The sequence below is a fragment of the Hyaena hyaena genome, unplaced genomic scaffold (genome assembly GCF_003009895.1).
Source record: "Hyaena hyaena isolate Hyena2069 unplaced genomic scaffold, ASM300989v1 scaffold_209, whole genome shotgun sequence".
In the NCBI taxonomy this organism is placed as follows: domain Eukaryota; kingdom Metazoa; phylum Chordata; class Mammalia; order Carnivora; family Hyaenidae; genus Hyaena; species Hyaena hyaena.
The window spans coordinates 250,481-270,633 of record NW_024080844.1 but is presented as its reverse complement, the minus strand read 5'-3'; the positions used below and the strand labels follow the sequence as shown (position 1 = coordinate 270,633).

Sequence of the window (20,153 nt, the reverse complement as noted above, 5' to 3'; positions counted from 1 at the left end):
TCACATGAATTGCAGGTATGTTGTTTAGGAAACAAATAATAGGAAAAGGCACAGGAGTATTACTTGTGAAACTTAAATTATTCTTGGCTGCTAAAAATAAGAATTATATATATTCAACTACATATTTCAAAGGCATTTATATAATCTGGCATGAAATAAAATATTTCACTTCTTATTTATCAGGTGAAAACACTACATGAGAATCCCTAAGAGATACAATAGTTTTTAGCAATTTTTTTAAAATAAAAAGATAGAGGCCCCTGGGTGGCTCAGTTGGTTAAGCAACCAGCTTCAGCTCAAGTCCCGATCTCGTGTTCATGAGTTGGAGCCCCCCACTGGGATCCCTGCAGTCAGTGCTTTGGATCCTCTGTATCCCTTTCTCTGCACTCCCCCACTCTATGCTCTCTCTCTCTCTCAAAAGTAAACATTTAAAATAAAAAGATAAACTCCTGGGTCTCCTAAAATAAACCAAAGTTTGGAATGTTGTGAGGTATAAAAAACAAAACACTAAAAGCAAAGCAACTACTATTATTTTACTTTCCCAATCTCTGCAAAGCCAGCTCACAAAGATACACTTGGTATGTCACAAAGCCACAGCTTTAGATACTTAGGATTTAAAATAGTAAATTAACAAACAGGAACTGAATCTTGAAGTCAGATTTACTTCCTAAATAATCTATCCTGAAAGCTTCCTATTTCTATCAGAGTTGAAGACCTTGAAGACAGGGGTGCCTGGGTAGCTCAGTCAGTTAAGCATCCAATTTCGACTAAGGTCACGATCTTATGGTTCATGAATTTGAGCCCTGCGTTGGGCTCTATGCTGACACCTAGGAGCCTAGAGCCTCTTTCAAATTCTCTGCCTCTCTTTCTCCCCCTCTCCTGCTCACACATGGTCTCTCCCTCAAAAATAAATAAATATTAAAAAAAAAAAAAAAAAAAAAAACCAGGGCACCTGTGTGGCTCAGTTGGTTAAGCGTCCAGCTTCAGATCAGGCCATGATCTCATGGTTCACAAGTTCAAGTCCCACATTGGACTCTGTTCTGACAGCTCAAAGCGTGGAGCCTGCTTCAGATTCTGTGTCTTCCTCTCTGCCCTCCCCCACCTGAGTGAGTGCATGCGTACATGCACTCTCTCAATCTCTCTCAAAAAGAAATCAAAAGATTTTTTAAAAAGTTAAAACAAAAAAGACCTTGAAGACAAACATTAGCATGATCAACTGTCTATTTAATTCTCAACAATGTGTAAAAACTCTGTGGTCATTGAAACCAAATGATCCAGATGAATTATCTGCCGTTATCTTTACCTTCTGGATAGCTATCACATTTCAAATAAAGAATCTTTTATCCAAGTGAATCTTCTTTTCTTATCTAGAGTAAAGAAAGACTAATAAAAACAGGCCCAAAATGAAATAGCTTCCTTACAGCAATTATAATAGATTGCGTCAATCTATATAATCAAATTATTTCTATGTTCAGCAATAATAACTTTCTACCATTCTGGAAATAACAAAGTCCAACTTCTGATAGTTTTATTTGAAAAAATGCATAAAATGTGATTTAAGAAATAGTGGAAATAAGGGAGATCTGAAAGGCACAAAACCCTGAGGGGTTCACATCAACAGAGAGCTGTCATGAGAACAGCAGGAATTAATGTGAGACTAGAGAAGTAAGATACAAGCATAGATTTCTTTTCCCCACATAGGATGCAAGTTTGAAATAGCAGGAAACATTTTTCTCATAAACAGTCGCTGTCGTTGGTAAATTCTGCTTTAACTAACAGCTAAGTATATTCTTATTCAATTAGAAAATAAATAATCATGATACTTCATACATACATGTTAGCATAGAAAACCAACTTATGTAGTGTTCATTAAAAACTTTTAAGTCAAAGAAAGGATAGTCAATATTCACTCTTTGGCTTTCTACTATTACTAATATAGAAATTTGGTAGGAACTATCCAAAGATAAACATTTAGAAACCGAAGTTAAATCCCTTCCAATCTCAAAATATTTTAGACAATTTTAACTGTGGTGGGGTAGCACTGAAAAAATTATTTACACATATATTTTTTAATGTTTGTTTATTTTTGAGAGAGAGAGCATGAGCAGGGGAGGGGCAGGGAGAGAGGGGGACAGAGGATCCCAAATGGGTTCTGTGCAGACAGGAGCAAGCCAGATGTAGGGCTTAAATTCACAAACCGTGAGATCATGACCTGAGCCAAAGTCAGATGCTCAACTGACTGAGCCACCCAGGCGCCCCCCTTATTTTTTAAGTTATTTATAGATTAATGGGATAATTCAGGATGTACTCTCAAATTAATGTATTTCTTTTTTCCGTTATATAAAGTAAAAGAAAAAAACAAAAACCAAATAGCTTAAAGATTTCTGTTGACTCTAGGTTTCAAAATGGGCATACTTTAGAAGGACAAATACTATTTCAAAAAACTTGTTTAATGAGAAAAATTATAGGAACCATTCTAATGTAGGTCAAATTCCATTACAGTACATAAAAAATAACAATCATAATATATTTAAAATGTTGATGAGCAGACCTGCTAAATAATATTTTGTTGACTGCATTACAATATTCACCATAAAATATCTAATGCAACAAATGTTTTCACAGAAGCTGTCCATACAGTAGTGGACATTAAGGTTAAGGAATATTTACACGTCATGTAATTCACTTAGAGAAGAAACAAATTACAGCTTTGCTTCAGTTTCCCAGCACCTTTCCTACCTCCCCACCCCACTCTAGTCTGCACACTGAGGGAAGAGTGGAGCACTTAGGAGGTGTGAGCCACAGTCTTCCTGGAAGTCAGGGTCCATGCTCAGTATCTTCTTTCTTTCCACGCCCAAGACAAGAGTTCATTCACATTGGCCCTCGTCCAGTCAGGAAAATTTTCTAAAGTGTTATAAATCATCCAGCTAGAGAAAAGAAGAAAGGAAAGGAAAGATAAAAGGAAAAGAGAAACAGAAATGAAGAAAGGAAAGAAGAAAGAAAAAGAAGCTCCCATGCTGTCTTCTCCATGTTCACTGAAGAATTCAGGATCAGAAACAGCTTAGAAGTGTGCAAAGCTAATATGTATTAAAGGTTGATTAAAAAGACTACATTTTTTATTTGTGTCTTTTCCCAAGGGTGTAATGGAGTAGCAAAATCTAACAGATATTAGATATTCATAATTATAATTATTACCTTGTTAGCAGATGCTATTTTTGCCTTTTGGTTATTATGTCTAACAAATCTCTTTATAGTGGTAACACAGATCATCTGTTCCCAAACTTGAATATTCATATAATTTTCCAAGAAGGCCTGGGGAAGTTTTTAATCTAAGTCTCTACCCTGCTTCCTTCCTCCTCCTAAACAGGGCTTCATAGGTCTAAGAATAGATCCGTTTTGTTATATATACATATATATATATGTGTGTGTGTATATATATATATATATATATATATATATTTTTTTTTTTTCCCTAAGACCCCATGGTGATTCTGATAATCGGTCAGGTTTCAGAATTACTGGTATAAATGATATTATTATAGACGCATTCTGCACTTTAATGAAAGCAGAATGGCTTTTTACATGTGCTTTAGTTTTATGCAATCAACTGCTTTGAACAGTGTTTACTAAGCCAGAGAGGGTGCCTACCTCTTAGATAAAAACATATACATTGGAAAAATAAATGTTAAGTCTTTTTGAAAGAAGAATAAATTATAAAATAGTAGCAATGTAGAAAGGGAAGAATAGGCTCTAAACAAAAATATTAAGCTAACTTAACTTCCCTATAGTTGTATGCACTTCCCTATAGTGCATGCACTAAAAATTTCATTGCTCTTGAAATATGCAAAAGCCTGAAAGTTATCCCAAGGGGCAAATTGGTAATTATGAAATAATTACATAGGTATCCATGAATGCTGATGTCAGGAAAACTAGTTTTCTTAAACTGATGTAATCTTGATATTACCACTGAGTTTCAAGGGAGTCTATTAGATGTCAGAAGTATCTCCCAGCACTACTCTTTGGTTCCAAAATTAGTATTTAATTAATTATGCAACAAACAAGATAAAGGACAAGCCTGAAGACTGTATCATTCATTACGAAAATCATATACTAATTACAAATTATGTGCAAACAATTTACTTACTGCTAAGGATAATTAAAATTGAATGACAGTATTATCAAACATTTATATAGCTCTTACTCTGTGCCAAAAGCTATTCTAAACTCTTTATATATATTAACTTACTTTAACTTTATAATAATCCTAATAGATAGGTTATTATTATCATCAGCGCTTTATAGATGAGGAGGGGGCACCTGGCTGGCTCGGTCTTTAGAGTATGTGACTCTTAATCTCAGGATAAGAGTTCAAGCCCAGAGTGAGTGTGAAGCCTACTTTAAAAAAATATTTTTAAATATTGATGAAGAAATTGAAGCACAGGACAGCTGAGGGACTTGAGCAAGGTACAAAGCCACTATTTAGAAAATGTGATTGAACCTAGGTGGCCTGGTTCCATTGTCTATGCTCTTGTTCAACACAGTAGGATGCCTTTTCTCAAGGAATTTATAGGTGAGCAGAGGATAAGAGACATGAATACAAATAATACTACAAGGTAGTATATTAACTTATGCAACAAATTTTTTTTATATTTTATTTTTGAAAGAGAGAGAGAGAGAGACAGAGCACAATTGGGGGAGGAGCAGAGAGAGAGGGAGACACACAATCTGAAGCAGTCTCCAGACTTCAAGATGACTATTTACACAGAGCCCAAAGTGGGGTTCAAACTTGAAAATGATGAGATCATGGCCGAAGCTGAAGATGCTCAACCAACTGAGCCACCCAGGAGCCCCTATTCAGTAAATATTTTTAATGGATAGGAATCATCAAAGATTTAGGTAAAGAAAAGATCTCTTGGCACAAAAACTGACACATATACCAATAGAATAGAATAGAGAACTCAGAATTGGACCCACAAATGTATGGCCAACTAATCTTTGACAAAGCAGGAAGGAGTATCCAATGGAAAAAAGACAGCCTCTTTAACAGATGGTGCTGGGAGAACTGTACAGCAACATGCAGAAGAATGAAACTAGACCACTTTCTCACACCATACACAAAAATAAACTCAAAATGGATAAAGGACCTGAATGTGAGACAGGAAACCATCAAAACCCTAGAAGAGAAAGCAGGAAAACAAACCTCCTTGACCTCAACCGTAGCAATTTCTTACTCTACACATCCCCAAAGGCAAGGCAATCAAGAGCAAAAATGAACTACTGGGACCGATCAAGATAAAAAGCTTCTGCACAGCAAAGGAATCAATAAAACTAATAGGCAACTGATGGAATGGGAAAAGATAGTTGCAAATGATATATCAGATAAAGGACTAGTAACCAAAATCTAGAAGGAACTCACCAAACTCCACACCCAAAAAACAAATAATCCAGTGAAGAAATGGGCAGAAGACATGAACAGACACTTCTCCAAAGAGGACATCCAGATGGCCAAAAGACACATGAAACAATGCTCAGCATCCCTCCTCATCAGGGAAATACAAATCAAAACCACACTGAGATACCACCTTATGTCAGTCAGAGTGGAGAAAATGAACAAATCAGGAGACTCTAGATGCTGGCGAGGATGTGGAGAAACGGGCACCCTACTACACTGTTGGTAGGAATGTAAACTGGTGCAATGCCTCTGGAAAACAGTATGAAGGTTCCTCAAAAAATTAACAATAGAACTCCCCTATAACCCAGCAATAACACTGCTAGGAATTTACCCAAGGGACACAGGAGTGCTGATACACAGAGGCCCATGTACCTCAATGTTTACAGCCACACTCTCAACAATAGCCAAATCATGGAGAGAGCCTAAGTGTCCATCAACTGATGAATGGATCAAGAAGATGTGGTTTATCTAGACAATGGCATACTACATGGCAATGAGAAAGAATGAAATCTGGCCATGTGTAGCAACAATGGATGGAGCTAGAGGGTGTTATGCTGAGCGAAATAAGTCAGGCACAGAAGGACAGATACCTTATGTTTGCACATATAGGTGGATTAGGAGGAAGCTAATAGAGGACCATGAGGGAGAGGAAGGGAAAAAATAGTTGGGGAGAGGGAAGGAGGCAAACCATGAGAGACTCTTGAATGCTGAGAATAAACTGAGGGCTGATGGGGGTGGGGGAGAGGGGAAGGGGAGTGATGGGCATGGAGGAGGACACTTGTGGGGATGAGCACTGGGCGTTATATGGAAACCAACTTGACAATAAACTATTTAAGAAAAAAAAAAGATCTCTTTAAGTGTTTTAGTTAAAAACACTTAAAAAAAGGTGTTTCATTATATAAAGTCTTATTTATTAGAAATAAGAATATAAAAAAATGTATTTTATGACTGAAAAAGAAGCTCTCACCTACATAACTATAACTTTGAACAGATTCCCCTGGACTTTATTTCAAGGGAGGGAAATTAGGAAAATCCTTGTCCCAACATCCTTCATTCTAGAGTTACAGAAACTTTCATTATGATTCCTGGTGTTTCAGGCCACAAAAGAAAATATCCATCCTTAATAATCAATGCTTTCCCTGAGGACAGAGTAGAGTATACATTTTTTAATAACTTTTGAAGAGCTAACGAGGTGTTAAGTGTCCTCTACAAGTACCGCCTTTTCTCATTAGATATCCATTTAGAATTGGTGACCCAAGACTAGATAAGTATGTATAATGTGATTCAGAACTGATAAAAAAATGATGAGGGCCCCCTACTGTCTCAGGGAGTTACAATGTGCTTAGGATCTGCTTCCAACACAAAAATACGGTTTCCCTTTAAATAGCTATGATCAGATAAGAATAGAAACAGTCATTTACATTCTTGAGTCAATTTATATTTTATTCCACTAGTTTTAAAGGGTCATGTCAACAGAAGGACCCACAGATACAGAACACCTGTGATCTCCTTTACCTAGCTGCAATCTCTGAATAAAGGAGTAATAATAATAAAAAAAGATATAACAGAAACCAAGAATAAATAGTACTGTCTCAAATTTATCTTAGCTTGTAGGGTATGAGAGACAGTGGAAAAGACTTGAATTACCAACACCAAACTGCCAAAGGACTGATTATAAAACAAAATCTCAATTCTGTATGATATTTCCCTTTCAATCAAGAATTTCTATTAAAAAAGACAATTTTCAGTATGTAAGGATACAATATGTAAAAGTCAAAAGTTAAGGTTTTAGAAAATTGCTTATGGAAACAATTAAAAATGAGTACGTATTTACTTAACAAAATATTTCAAAATGGCAAAGATACTGGCATTACATCCCATGTTTCTGTGCACATGGCTTCTGCGCACAAAAGCAATGTAAGAAAACTTTTCTGGAAGGCAAACTAATTGTAATCAAAAGCTTTAAAAGTATTCATTTTCTTTAAATGGACAAATCTTGAAGGTTCTTGTCCAAAGAACTAATCTGAAATTTAAAGATTTACTGCAAAAATATGTAAGAAGTATTCCAAGTAATAAAGTTACATAGTAGTAAAAAGTAAACATTAATATCTTTAACAAAGCAATGGTATGCCAGTTATGGTGAAACTTTAGAATAGAATAATACGCAGTCACTGGAAATACTCTTTTCAAAATACATTTAGACCTGGAAAATGTTCATGATAAAGGCAAAAGGTGAAGAATACATGAAAAAAAAAGGAGACTACATGGTAATTTATAAAATACTCAATTTTATTTAAAAAATAGTACCCATTAACAGAAAATGTTACTATTGGTTATTCCTGGAAAAAAATGACAATAGCCATTTTTTCTTTGTTTTTTTGTAAATTCTCTAATATATACATGTATTCATTTCTATTTTTATGTTTATTTTTGAGAGAGAGAGAGAGAGAGAGAGAGAGAGAGAAAGAGAGAAGGTGAGCATGCATGAGTGGGAGAGGGGCAGAGAGAAAGGGAGAGAGAGAATCTCAAGCAGGCTCTATGCTATCAGCCCAGAGTCCAATGCAGGGCTTGACCTCAGGAACCATGAGATCATGATCTGAGCCAAAATCAAGAGCTGGTCACTTAACCAACTGCGTCACCCAGGCACTCCCCCATATATTCATTTCTAATTGTTTCTTTGAGTAATGAGCTACTATAATAATCATTTAGTAAAAAACCCAAGAGATAATGTTCCAAGTTGATATTACACTCTAGCAAAATGCTTGCCGAGGAAATTCACACTGACCCCCCCCACACCCTCTTAAAATTGCAAAAATTTTTCTCTAAATGAACTCCATATTAGTTAAAGATAATTATTTAGTTAGTGAATTATTCTGGCCATATCACTACTGCCTTTTAGGCATACACACTCCTTTAATTTGAGGATTTAGAGATGTCAAAGAAAGGAAGGGAGGGACGGAGGGAGAAAGAAAACAAAATTTATGTTAGTCCACATTAATGCCTGCCAAAAATTGTGAATAAATAGTGTATTTCAGAAAGAAAGGTTGAAACTAGACTTGACATAGACCTGATTACCAAAGAAGCTTTATTAATCTACATAACGGCTATATCCAAGAAATTTCAGCAAATTTTATTACATCTGCACACAGTACCAAATAAATTATGGTGTACCTTTCAAAGTAGAGTTAGAAAATGAACTGAAATGACAGACTATTAAGACCCTCAATTTTCTATATTCAAAAGTATAAAGCTGACTGCTACCTATGTAAATGCAGCAAACCACATTTATTTCAAAGATTGTATAATCATTCAAATGGAAGATATTTGGATATACAATCCTATACAGGTACAGTACACTTAAAAAGTTCTAGAATTTACAACTGTTTCTTCAAGTAAGTAGATAGTAAAGCTCTTTCATTACAGAAAGTTAAACATATGATCAATCAAGTTCTCCTCATTTATATTTAAAAAAACGACCAATGAGGAAATTAAATTCCAAATCCTAAACAAAGGTAAAATGATGTTATTCCTAATAGTTATTTCTCTCACAAATTCATATTTTAAATATCATGAAAATTACTAATGAATTTGGCAATGCAAATAATAAGATTTAGACCTGGGAGGGAAAAGACTAGTAATTTGGCAACAACAGAACATCTTTATATCAGTAACTCTAAACCACTGAGGTTACCTTAGTTGAAATGTCTTCAAGTGAATTAAAATAACAAACTAAAAACAAATATAAAATAAACAATTGTGCATTCTTCAGTAGATAAGAGAATCATTACCATTTCTATTCTTGAGAGGACCTAAACTGCATGTGAAAATTCTTTTAAAAAAACAAAGTATTTTCACTAGAGTTCAAATGAAACAGCTTAAAATTCCTTTGAATATTAAATATACTGGAGATTTTTGCATTTTAGTAAGAATGCCAGAGCCATTACTTTTGCAAGACGAAGCTAAGAAGAAAGGACAGAAGAATCTGTCAGCAACCCCAAAAGTGACTGAGTAAAAGTACTTTTAGACACAAGGAAAATACAGGAAGGAATAAAAATAGACAAAGGACAAAGTATTGTCCCTGAAATTAAAAGTAACATTAGAGATTTTCTGTCTTGGGGCTCCTAGGTGGCTCAGTCATTTAAGCATCTGACTTTGGCTCAGGTCATGGTCTCGTGGTTTGTGAGTTTGAGCTCCACGTCGGGCTCTGTGCTGACAGCTCAGAGTCTGGAACCTGCTTCAGATGCTGTGTCTCCCTCTCTCTGCCCCTCCCCAGTTCATCCACTGTCTCTCTCTCTCAAAAATAAAATAAAATAAAACATTAAAAAATTTAAAGAAAACATAAAATAAAAACTGAGATACTGTCCTAAAAAGATATATCTAATTTGTATTTGTGCCTTTCCCTCTACCCCCATTGTTAATTTCTCAACCATTCTCTATAACTAAATTACTGCCATAAATAACAGAAAATCACATGCAGTTTTTGTATTATATCATTAATTGAAGATTTTTAGGTCATTTTATGTCATTTTAGTTCATTCAGTAAATTGATATACCACTCGTATTTGTCTAAAAACTAAAAATACTTTCAAAATTCAGCTATATTATAAGTGTCCTTAAATTGATCTCTTTCTTATGATCAAAATAAAGCACAGAAAGACAATGAAATGTCTGGCCTCTTTAGAGACAGGTATTTCATATTGTAAGAAACTAAGTAATCTAGGTGAGATTAAACATGGTATTATGTTACTATACCCCAAAGCAGATCTCTGTATTTCACTACCTCCAATTTCTCCTTCCTTTTTTTTTCTTACAATCACTCTCCATCACACTTTTACTCCTTTCATTTTGTATTCATCTCACTTATTTGAGTAGCATTTGACAAAGCCAATCAATTCCTCCTTGAAAAATTTTCATTGGCTTCCCAGGCACAAGTTTTCTTACCATAACCACTCTTTTATTCATTCATTCATTCACTCATTCACTCATTCATTGAGGAGAGGAGAGGAGGGGGAGGAGACGAGGGGGAGGAGAGGAGGGAGGGAAGGGAGGGGAGGGGGAGGGGAGATACATAAGCGAGGGAGGGGCAGAAAAAGGGGGACAGAGGATATGAAGTGGGCTCTGTGCTCACAGCAGAGAGCACAACATGGGGCTCAAACTCACGAACCATGAGATCATGCCCTGAGCTGAAGGCAGCCACCTCACCGACAGAGCCAACCAGGCGTCCCAATAACTACTCTAAGTCTTTGTTGATTCCTCCTTGTTGCTTCAATCACTGAACACTAAAGTGCCCTCCAAAATAGGGTATTCATACTGCTTCTAATCTCTAATTAAATGTCATAAGCTTATAGCTCCCAATTTCCATCTCTGGCCCCACAATCTGCTGTGAACTCCAAACTTGGTCTATCTACTTACAAGGCAAGTACATCTCAAACTTTGCATCTCTACTTTGTATTTTTAGTAACTTAAACAGCTAGTGTAAAAGTCAACCCCTATTCTCCTCTCAGACACTTCCCCTCAATTACTGGCAACTACGCTCCTAAAGTTATTTGGGGGGAAAAAAAACCTCAGTGTATCCTAGACTTTTCTCTTCACTCTCTACGTGCATTTGTTGGTTCCACATTCACAATATGAACAGGATCTGACTGCTTCTCACTAGTATACCCGTGTTTTATCTTAGCTGGATTATTCCAACAGCCTTCCTGCCTCCATTCCTAACATCTCACAGTCTATTCTCTACAATATAGCCAAACTGATTTTCAAAAAATTCAAGTCAGATTGTATCATTCCTTTGCTCCAAACCTATAATGCTCCCAACTCCCAGCTGGTAAAAATCCAAGGCCAGACTTTGGAAAATGATGCTCTGTTGAAATGGTTCTTCTTTGCCACCCAGCTCACTGTGGTGCAGCAATGCTGGCCTTCTTTCTGTTCCCTTAACACCTAACACTTTCTTAACGTCAAGGCCTCTGAACTGTTTACTCCACCCGAGATACTCTTCCACATTTAAGTGTGGATTCCGGCTTCATGTCCTAGTCTTTGCTCTTCGTCAGCTACTCAGGCGACTATGCTGCCACAGCTGAGCACCATGGCTCTCTACCCCAGGTCTCTCTGTCCCAATCTCCTGCTTTCTTTTCCTCCAGGTCATTTGTCACCTTCAAATATAATAACTTATTTATTTTGTTTTTTGTCTCCTCTGGCACATAAAAATTTTAAGTCTCCTAAGAGGGCCAGAATTTCTCTTACAGTCTTGTTCAAATTTATCTTCTGTATCTAGAACTGTGACTGCACATAATAAATATCTGTTGAATAAGTAAACAAAAGACTCTCTCGCACTTTCTGCCTCATCTAAAATAATGAAACGGAGTTATTTTTCGTGCCTAATCGAAGTTGCTGTTCTATAAAAATCAAATTTGGGGCGCCTGGGTGGCTTAGTCGGTTAAGTGTCCGACTTTCCCTAGGTCATGATCTCGCGGTTCGTGGGTTCGAGCCCTGCGTTGGGCTCTGTGCTGACTGCCAGCTCAGAGCCTGGAGCCTGTTTCAGAGTCTGTGTCTCCCTCTCTCTCTGACCCTCCCCTGCTCATGCTGTTTCTCTCTCTCTCCTAGAAATAAAAAAAATAAAATTAAATTAAAAAAATAAAAAATAAAAATCAAATTTAAAATAAATCTGGACTGATAATGGTGTGAGTTAGAGAACTTTTCTGGTCTAGGTAGCACACTTTAAGAACTTACTTAAAGGTTATCCTATGAACTACAGTATGCATCCTTTTCAGTCTAATAGTAATCAGTTTTCTCCTTCCCTGACAAGGCAAAGACCTGAGAACACCTTAATTACATGTATCTTTCTGGCTTACGTTATTATTGTCAAATATTTAATTCTATGTGCTTATTAAATCCAATGAGGCATCACTGCTGTATATAGTCAATATGCATTTAGATTTACTGCATATTCCCACTTCTCTTCCTTTTCACCATTACTATTCCTTCATCTTTTTCCATTCCTTTCTGCATCTGGGACCTTCATCTTCATCTTCTGCATCTTTTCCTCCCACCACCGTAAAAAGATCGTTTCAGGTTTTCTTTAGTGCAGGTCTACTGGTAGCAAATGCTTCATATTTATTTATCTAAAAGTGTCTTTATGTTACCTGTGTCTTGAGAGATGTTCACTGGGTAGAGAAATGAGACTGGCAGGTATTTATGTCCCTTTACACACGAACACCTGGCTCTACTACTTCTGGGTTCTGTTGCTTCATGAGAAATTGGTTGTCAATCTAATAGCTGGTCTTTTTAAAACAGTACTTTTTCTCTGTCTTACTTCAATAATCTCCCTTTGCATTTTATTTATAGCAGTTTTATTATGACATGTCAAAGGGTGCCTGTCCTAATAGCAGGGGTCACAGGATCAGACACAAGTGGCTTTAGTCTTGCACTGGGTTAATTAGTTTACAGAGGTATATGGGATAGGAAATCCAGGATGCACAACATCTGCAAACTCAGCAGGAGGCCAAGCAACTACACACACGCAAAGCTTCTTCACCTCTCCCGAACTGCACACACGGTTCACACGGCTGCCAAGGACAGTTATGGTGCGTGTGGTTCTAGACACAGAGACTCTGCCTTGGTTTCCTGTCAGTCTCTCATCATTCACTTTGGATAGACGTATGGCCAATATGCCAACTCACGGGTCTCTGAGTCTAGACACAATACCACCGGTGGGCTTTCACAGCAAGTTTAAGAGATAACTAGTCTCTAGCAAGAACATTCCATGTTTGTCATAACTCAGCACGTTTCCGCCAAGTGTTACTATGAGAAGGCAGACTCAAGGTCAGGTTTTCAGGTAAGCCTAAGTCTCTTCATGGTCTCAGTATAATATTAAATCTTTACTCACATTGTAGAATTATTCTTTGCGGCACAAGGGCTCACTGGATCTCTGCCTTGATGTCTTTCATCAATTTTGTGAAGTTATCAACAATAATCCTTTCTAATATTTGCTTAATTGCATGATTTCTTTTCTCTCATTTTAGGTTTCCTATTGAGTATGTTAAACTTTCTTACTTCATCCTTTATCTTTTCTGTGTTTTTTCTTCATATTTGTCTCTCCATACTTCCTTCTGTAAATTTTCTCCTAACTTACATATAAAAGTTCATTGATTTTCTTTCCAACTGTCTTACCTTTTGTACACTCCATCCACTGACTTCTTAGTTTTAATAATTATAATTTTCCACTTCCCTAGGATTTTCATTTTTTAAAATGGCTTTTTATGTCCCAGCTAAAATTTTCACTCTTGTCTTTTCTTTGTCAGCATGGTTATTTCCAACCTATGTCTGACAATTCCAGTGTCCGGAGCTGCTGTGATTTTGTTTCCATTGTCCACTGCTTATGCGGAACTCATTGATAACGTCCTGCCTTGTCCTATGCATGTCTTTTATTGAAACCTAGTTACTGTAACTGGGCTTTTGAAAAATAAAATAAAAAAGTCTTTAGATGATTTTCTCCAGAAGATCTTCTTTCAAAGAGGATTTAATTTTAATTTAACTACCAATACAGAATCATTTTATTTAATTTCAGGACAGGTATGATTGGAAGTTGAGCTGCAATCACAGTGAGAGGTTATCTTCTAGTGCTTTACCCAAGACTAGAGCCCTCTGGGGACCTGAACCAAAGTGAGTTCACCTCCACGGTGGTGAACACTAGACCCCAATTCTTGTGTACCTGTGAAGCTACCAGAAATGCTCTCAGTCACTACACCAAGACTGGAAAATGCTCCCAGAAGAGAAGCATGCTCAAAAGCCAGGTTCACATTCCTAGGCTGGTAATTCTTTTCTATCTTGTTCACATTCCAATGCCTTCAGATAGGTTTCTGTTATTGTTTTTAAAATAAATATACTTGGTCCAACTTTTCTAGTTCTATTTAGGGGGAAGGTTAATACAAATCACTTAGTCTGCCATTGCTAAGACTGGAAGTTGAGTCACAGAACTTTAAATAAGATAGGAATGGAATATATCTAATTAAAGTTAAATAGTACCTGAAACTCAGAATTCCTAAAGTACCCATCAAGTTAAGAATTTTGTGATCAAAAATAAAACCAACCAAGGAAGCACCCAAAGAGCTATTTTTTTAAAGATGATATTAGTGAGTGACTAATCAAGATAATAAAAACAATTATTTCTTCACATAACTTATGAGAACATTTATATTTTAAAATGTAAGAGTAAGTGACAAGTTTCAGAAAACTGTTCTTATTGATTTATTTTTTGCAACCTGGAAATGCAACTTTCTTATTAAGGAATTAAGTGTATTTAAACATTCTTCTTTTTTAAAAAATTTTTTTAATGTTTATTTATTTTTGAGAGAGGGAGAGGCAGAACACAAGTGGGAAAGGGAGACACAGAATCTGAAATAGCTCCAGGCTCTGAGCTGTCAGCACAGAGCCCAACATGGAGCTCAAACCCACAAACCATGAGATCATGACCTGAGCTGAAGTTGGACACTTAACCGACTGAGCCATCCAGGCACCCCTTAAACATTCTTATAGAAGTGTATTTTGTAGGGAGGAATTTTGCTCTGAAATAGTGTTTAATTAGGTGTACACATAGGGCACTCTCCTTTACCTACATCAAGTTTTTTTCTTGCTAATACCAGGTTGAGCTCAATGTTTATTGAGTATGTACTTCAAATGGTCATTAAGGAAAACAAGACACACTGTATACTCTAGAAATTTCCTGTCTTCTAGACGAGATATAAAGAGACGATGTGCTAATGCTAAAATAGAGATATGCACAGGATGCTACGGCTACACAGGGGAGACATTATATCAGTATGACACCATTCCATTGGTGACGTTTCAATCACTACCTAAAATGCCTGTTTCCTGTGACGATGCAATACTAAGCAAGAAAGAAAATGTGTTATCACGTATCGATTTGTATTTTAAGCTTTAAAAAGTTCACACATGTGAATATATATGTGTATATATAAAGTGTTACAAGACATCAAGGTGAAAAAAACTGGTATGAAAACTTACCCCATCCGGCAATGCCCTCCAGCACACAGCACTAACAAATTCATTTGTATCATCTTCTTTTCGGTCTTTATCCAGAACACTTTTGACCGTATCAAACTTAAAAGTTAGCAAAGTCTTAGAAAGTCCTTTATAGTACAGGTAAAGAGAATTGTTCTCGCTTCCTGAAAAAAATTTTTTAAATAAATCATTGTTTAGAATGGTAGAACTCAGAATTAGGATATCACATTCATAAGGTAATTATTATTCAATGTTTAAGCTCAAAGACAAATCTTTTATGGTTGAATTTGGAAGACTAGAGCACAGGATTTCCTGGGAATCATGTGAGAAAAAGATTCATAAAGAAAAGCTACACTTTACAAATCTAAAGAAATAATAATTGTTAAATAATACAACACTGATAACTGTAAGGCTGAAATTATTGCAAAAACCCACTTATAATAGCAGAGGTGTAAAAAAGAATAAAAACTTGTTATTATACCATGAATCTTAAATGATATTTAGAAAGATTTCTATCTAAGAGGAAAAAGAAAGTTATAGCACTTACAAAGGCAGATTTTAATAACATAGAAAACTTATGTCCCATTCTCCAATAAAAATATTACTGTATTAGACGAGCAGTCTAGAAACCTATATTTTTGAGCAGGCTATCACAGTAGAATAATTGCAAGAGATTTGTTCTGGAAGGGTTTAGGTTATATACAACTTCACTAAATAAAGTCCAAGTCACTTGAAAGAATTCATGAAAGTTCATATATTCAGGCATTAGGTGCATGTAGCATCTGAACAAAATCTAATATGACTTTTCTTATTTAAATTTGTATAAATTACAAAAGACAAAAACCCTAGAATAATAGATGAAGACTATCTAAAACTGCTTCCTAAAGAGAGCACTCTACAGAGCAAAATGAGTAGCAAGCTTAAGACAATGTCTCTGAAATTAGGCCGTTAACAGAAATTAATATTTCCTTTTATGTAATATCAACAGAAATTATGTCACAATGAAGAACAATTACAAAACATATTTAACAGTCTCATGCTATTTCATGTGGACAGGATTTGGGCTCAGTGAAGAAGGAAGAACTAATGCTTCTTCCAGAACAATCTAATTCAATATGCTACTTTCTGAGCATACAGATCAGTTCCTGACTTGGTATGTAGTCTATGTCCATTGAATGCAATTTCAGTGACAAATTCCTTTTAGAAAGCTCCAGGAAAAGATGGTTTTACGTACCACAAGCAATGTAATCACCATTGGAAGCGAGGCCTACAAAGTTTTTTTCATTGATGTGACCCTTGAAGGAACGTAGACAATATGGTTTCCCTACATTCCACAGCTTCAGTTGGCTGTCTGTTGAACTGTGGTAAACACAAAAAATTAGAATGCATTTAAGATCTCATCATCTGAAACTCATCACTACTAAGAAGAAGCAATCCAGTTTGGTGGTTTAGAATGCAGACTCTGGAGCCAGATTTTCTGAGTTCTAATGCTCAATATACCATCAATTTGTTTTTGACCTTGGGAAAGTTATATAACCTTTCTGGCCTCAGTATTGTTCATTAGTTATGTGAAATACAATGACTGCTACATTATTGAATTAGATGAATTCTATCAGATATGAAAACTAAATTCATTTAAAAAGCTTTCAGTAGTCCCTGGACATTATAGGAAGTGCTTACTAATAAACATTAGTCATCAATACCATCATACCACAATCATCAAATAACAAAGTTCCACTGGGAATTGTGCTTAATTTTAGGGATACAATCTGTGCCACCTGATTTACCCTTCAACTGTTGAACTGTATTGGTATACTAAATTTAAATGATTTTGACAGTTTAGTTCTACCTAAGGGGTAGAATACTATTAATGACTGGAATGGTTTATATAAAATAATTCATTTACTGAAATAATGTGCAAATGCAGGTATTTACCAAAAAATAATTGAATATAAAGATCACTGGTAATCCTATCATACAGAGACCTATCATACAGTCTTAGAAGTTGAGTAAGATACCATGTTTTTTCTTTTTTTGTTAGATAAATCCAATCATACCATACATATTATGTTGTAAATTGCTTATCTCTTATTCAGTAATTTGCTTTATAATTTTTCTGTAAAATATACTTTGATATCTTTGGTAATGACTACATAATAAATCATGTTTTCTCTTACTGTAACATTCACAGAATAGGGCACCATGCTGACTGTTTTACATTCAGTACTTCATTTAAGGACACACAATGTCATTTCTATAATTAGCTTCATTTTAGAGACGAGGCAACTGAGAATGAGAAGGTTAAGGACAATTTCAAGATACCAGTTAGTAAATAGCAGGGCCAAGATTGAAACTGTCTTACTGCAGAGGCCGAACTCCAGCTCTTTAAATACTTCTCTATTACTTCTCATCAATTTTTCAGTAGAAATTTATGTTGTTTTAAATTTAGTTTTTTGAGGGGCGCCTGGGTGGCTTAGTCGGTTAAGCGTCCGACTTTCGCTTAGGTCATGATCTCGCGGTTCGTGGGTTTGAGCCCCGCGTCGGGCTCTGTGCTGACTGCCAGCTCAGAGCCTGGAGCCTGTTTCAGTCTGTGACTCCCTCTCTCTCTGACCCTCCCCTGCTCACGCTGTCTCTCTCTCTCAGAAATAAGTAAACCATTAAAAAAAAAAAATACATTAAATTTAGTTTTTTGCTTCACAATGTTGCATTAAATATTTTTTATGTATATGTAAATATATATATTTTTTTATTGGCCAAGAATCAGAGGTTGTAGCAATATGTATATTTTAATATTACTTTTTAATATTTCCAAATACACTTGTGGATAAACTTATTCTAAAAAGTTCTAACCCGTAAATATGTTCAAGAAAAAAAAATCATGACTGATAAAACCTAAGAAGGTCAAGAGATTGGTGAAAAATACAAACAACATATCCACATAATAAGATCAACTAAAATTTCCCAATTTAGACAAATAAGTATACATGTATTGCAGCTAGCTGAAATTCATTTAACATTTATAAATCAAAACTGAAAAGATTTCTGCCATATTGTACTATCCACATTTGAACCTGAATAAAATTTTAGTTATTTACTGCCCATTACTACTCCTAAAGATGGGATACATTTTGATTGGTTAACACCAATTTAGGTTTGTGAACTAATTACCTATGTTACCTTCCCTTGGAAACCTCAGTTCTCACTTTTCCCCCCATGTTTGTAACTTAGTTCAAATTGCCTTGCTTAAGTCAACTCAAATTACCAACTTCTTATCTAGAGCAACTAGTACAGAAGATGAGGAGGGAGGTGCCAAGTGTTTAATACCAAGGCATTGTCATTAATAATCTCCTAAGATTAGAGATTAGAAAGTAAGTGAAGGAAAAAAAAAAAAAAAAAAAACTAAGTGAAAAGAAGAAAACAGTAAGCATGAAAAGAAATAATAGATATGAAAAAGAGAGAAATTAAGAAAGGGTATTTACTAAGGTAACATAAAATAAAAAGAAGTATGCAATGAATGATAGAAAGAAAGGGCCGCCTTTGTTAGAAGAACTTTGTCAGTGATATGTTAGCAACCAAGATTTACTTTATCTGGCTGGCCTCTTGTTAACCTTCGAACAAAATAAAAGCTTACAGTATAATTCTCTACAGTAAGGCTTCTCAAAGGGTATTTGTCAAATATAAGCAACCATGCTTGGTTCTTTTCAAAACATATTTCAAACTCAGCTTGAAACCATAGGGACATCAAGTAACACAGAATCAACCAAATATTACTTAAAATCAAAAATAATACTATACTGTACTGCAATGCAGATAAACATACAATAACATATTAATTGATGTTAATAAATGAAATATTTCTCATTGTACCATATTGACTATGTTGATTTTCTCTTATGGAGAAGTAGTGGCTGAAATCCAATCTGAAGTTCAAATGTTGAAAGGGGGTGTGTGTGCATTAAAAACTAATATCATCAAGATGTTATTCATAAATAGCATATAAAAGTGAGAAATACAAACCATAATATACATGTATTTTAATTAGACAAATTATAAAAATCAACTATTTATGAAAAAGTGCATATAGGCATATAGCACCGTGTCACTCTTTACAGATACCCACAGTGACATTATAAAACTGGCCAATGACGACAGAGCTCCATGTTAAGTTCAACCTCCGAAGAGTGATACTCACGCAGACACAATTTCCTCACCACTCACAAACTTTGCGTAAGACACTGCTTTTCGGTGTCCTTTGAATACCATGATTGGCTGTTTAGTGTTACGAAGATCATAGTAGTGGACACAGTGATCTAAAACAAACAAAATAAAACACAATAAAAAAGAAAAATGTAGTAAATGGAGAATGGGAAGCAAAGCTAACTTTAGCTGGTTTTAGTGTCTTTCATCAAATGCTTCAGGAACAATACCAAACCTGTAACAGCAGTAAACTAGATGCTATGATTCATTTGTAAAGACCAGGAAAATATAGTGGGTTTTCTGTTTTGAATCTAGGAAAATATGACTGCATAAAAAAGTATATTATACACATATGCCAATGTCAGTATGAAAGGGAGTTAGGCTGCTATTTCCAGTGATCCTGGCTCTAGAATCAGAGTATTAAAGCTTCAAAGTAACTGAAAAAAATTTAAATATCCTCATATTTTAGATGAACTTATTTAAAAAA

General features: G+C 35.4%; 1 protein-coding gene across 2 annotated transcripts in view; it reads right to left on the bottom strand.

Moving 5' to 3' along the window:
* The window catches only part of COP1 (COP1 E3 ubiquitin ligase), a 226,234-nt gene that overhangs the window by 32,408 nt on the left and 173,673 nt on the right, over nucleotides 1-20,153 (bottom strand). For both annotated transcript variants that reach the window (XM_039242351.1, XM_039242352.1), the window contains exons 16-18: nucleotides 19,662-19,779; nucleotides 16,704-16,828; nucleotides 15,473-15,633 (exon numbers count right to left, since the gene is read on the bottom strand). In XM_039242351.1, the coding sequence (XP_039098282.1) occupies nucleotides 15,473-15,633; nucleotides 16,704-16,828; nucleotides 19,662-19,779 (404 nt within the window). The remainder of the gene's footprint in view (nucleotides 1-15,472; nucleotides 15,634-16,703; nucleotides 16,829-19,661; nucleotides 19,780-20,153) is intronic.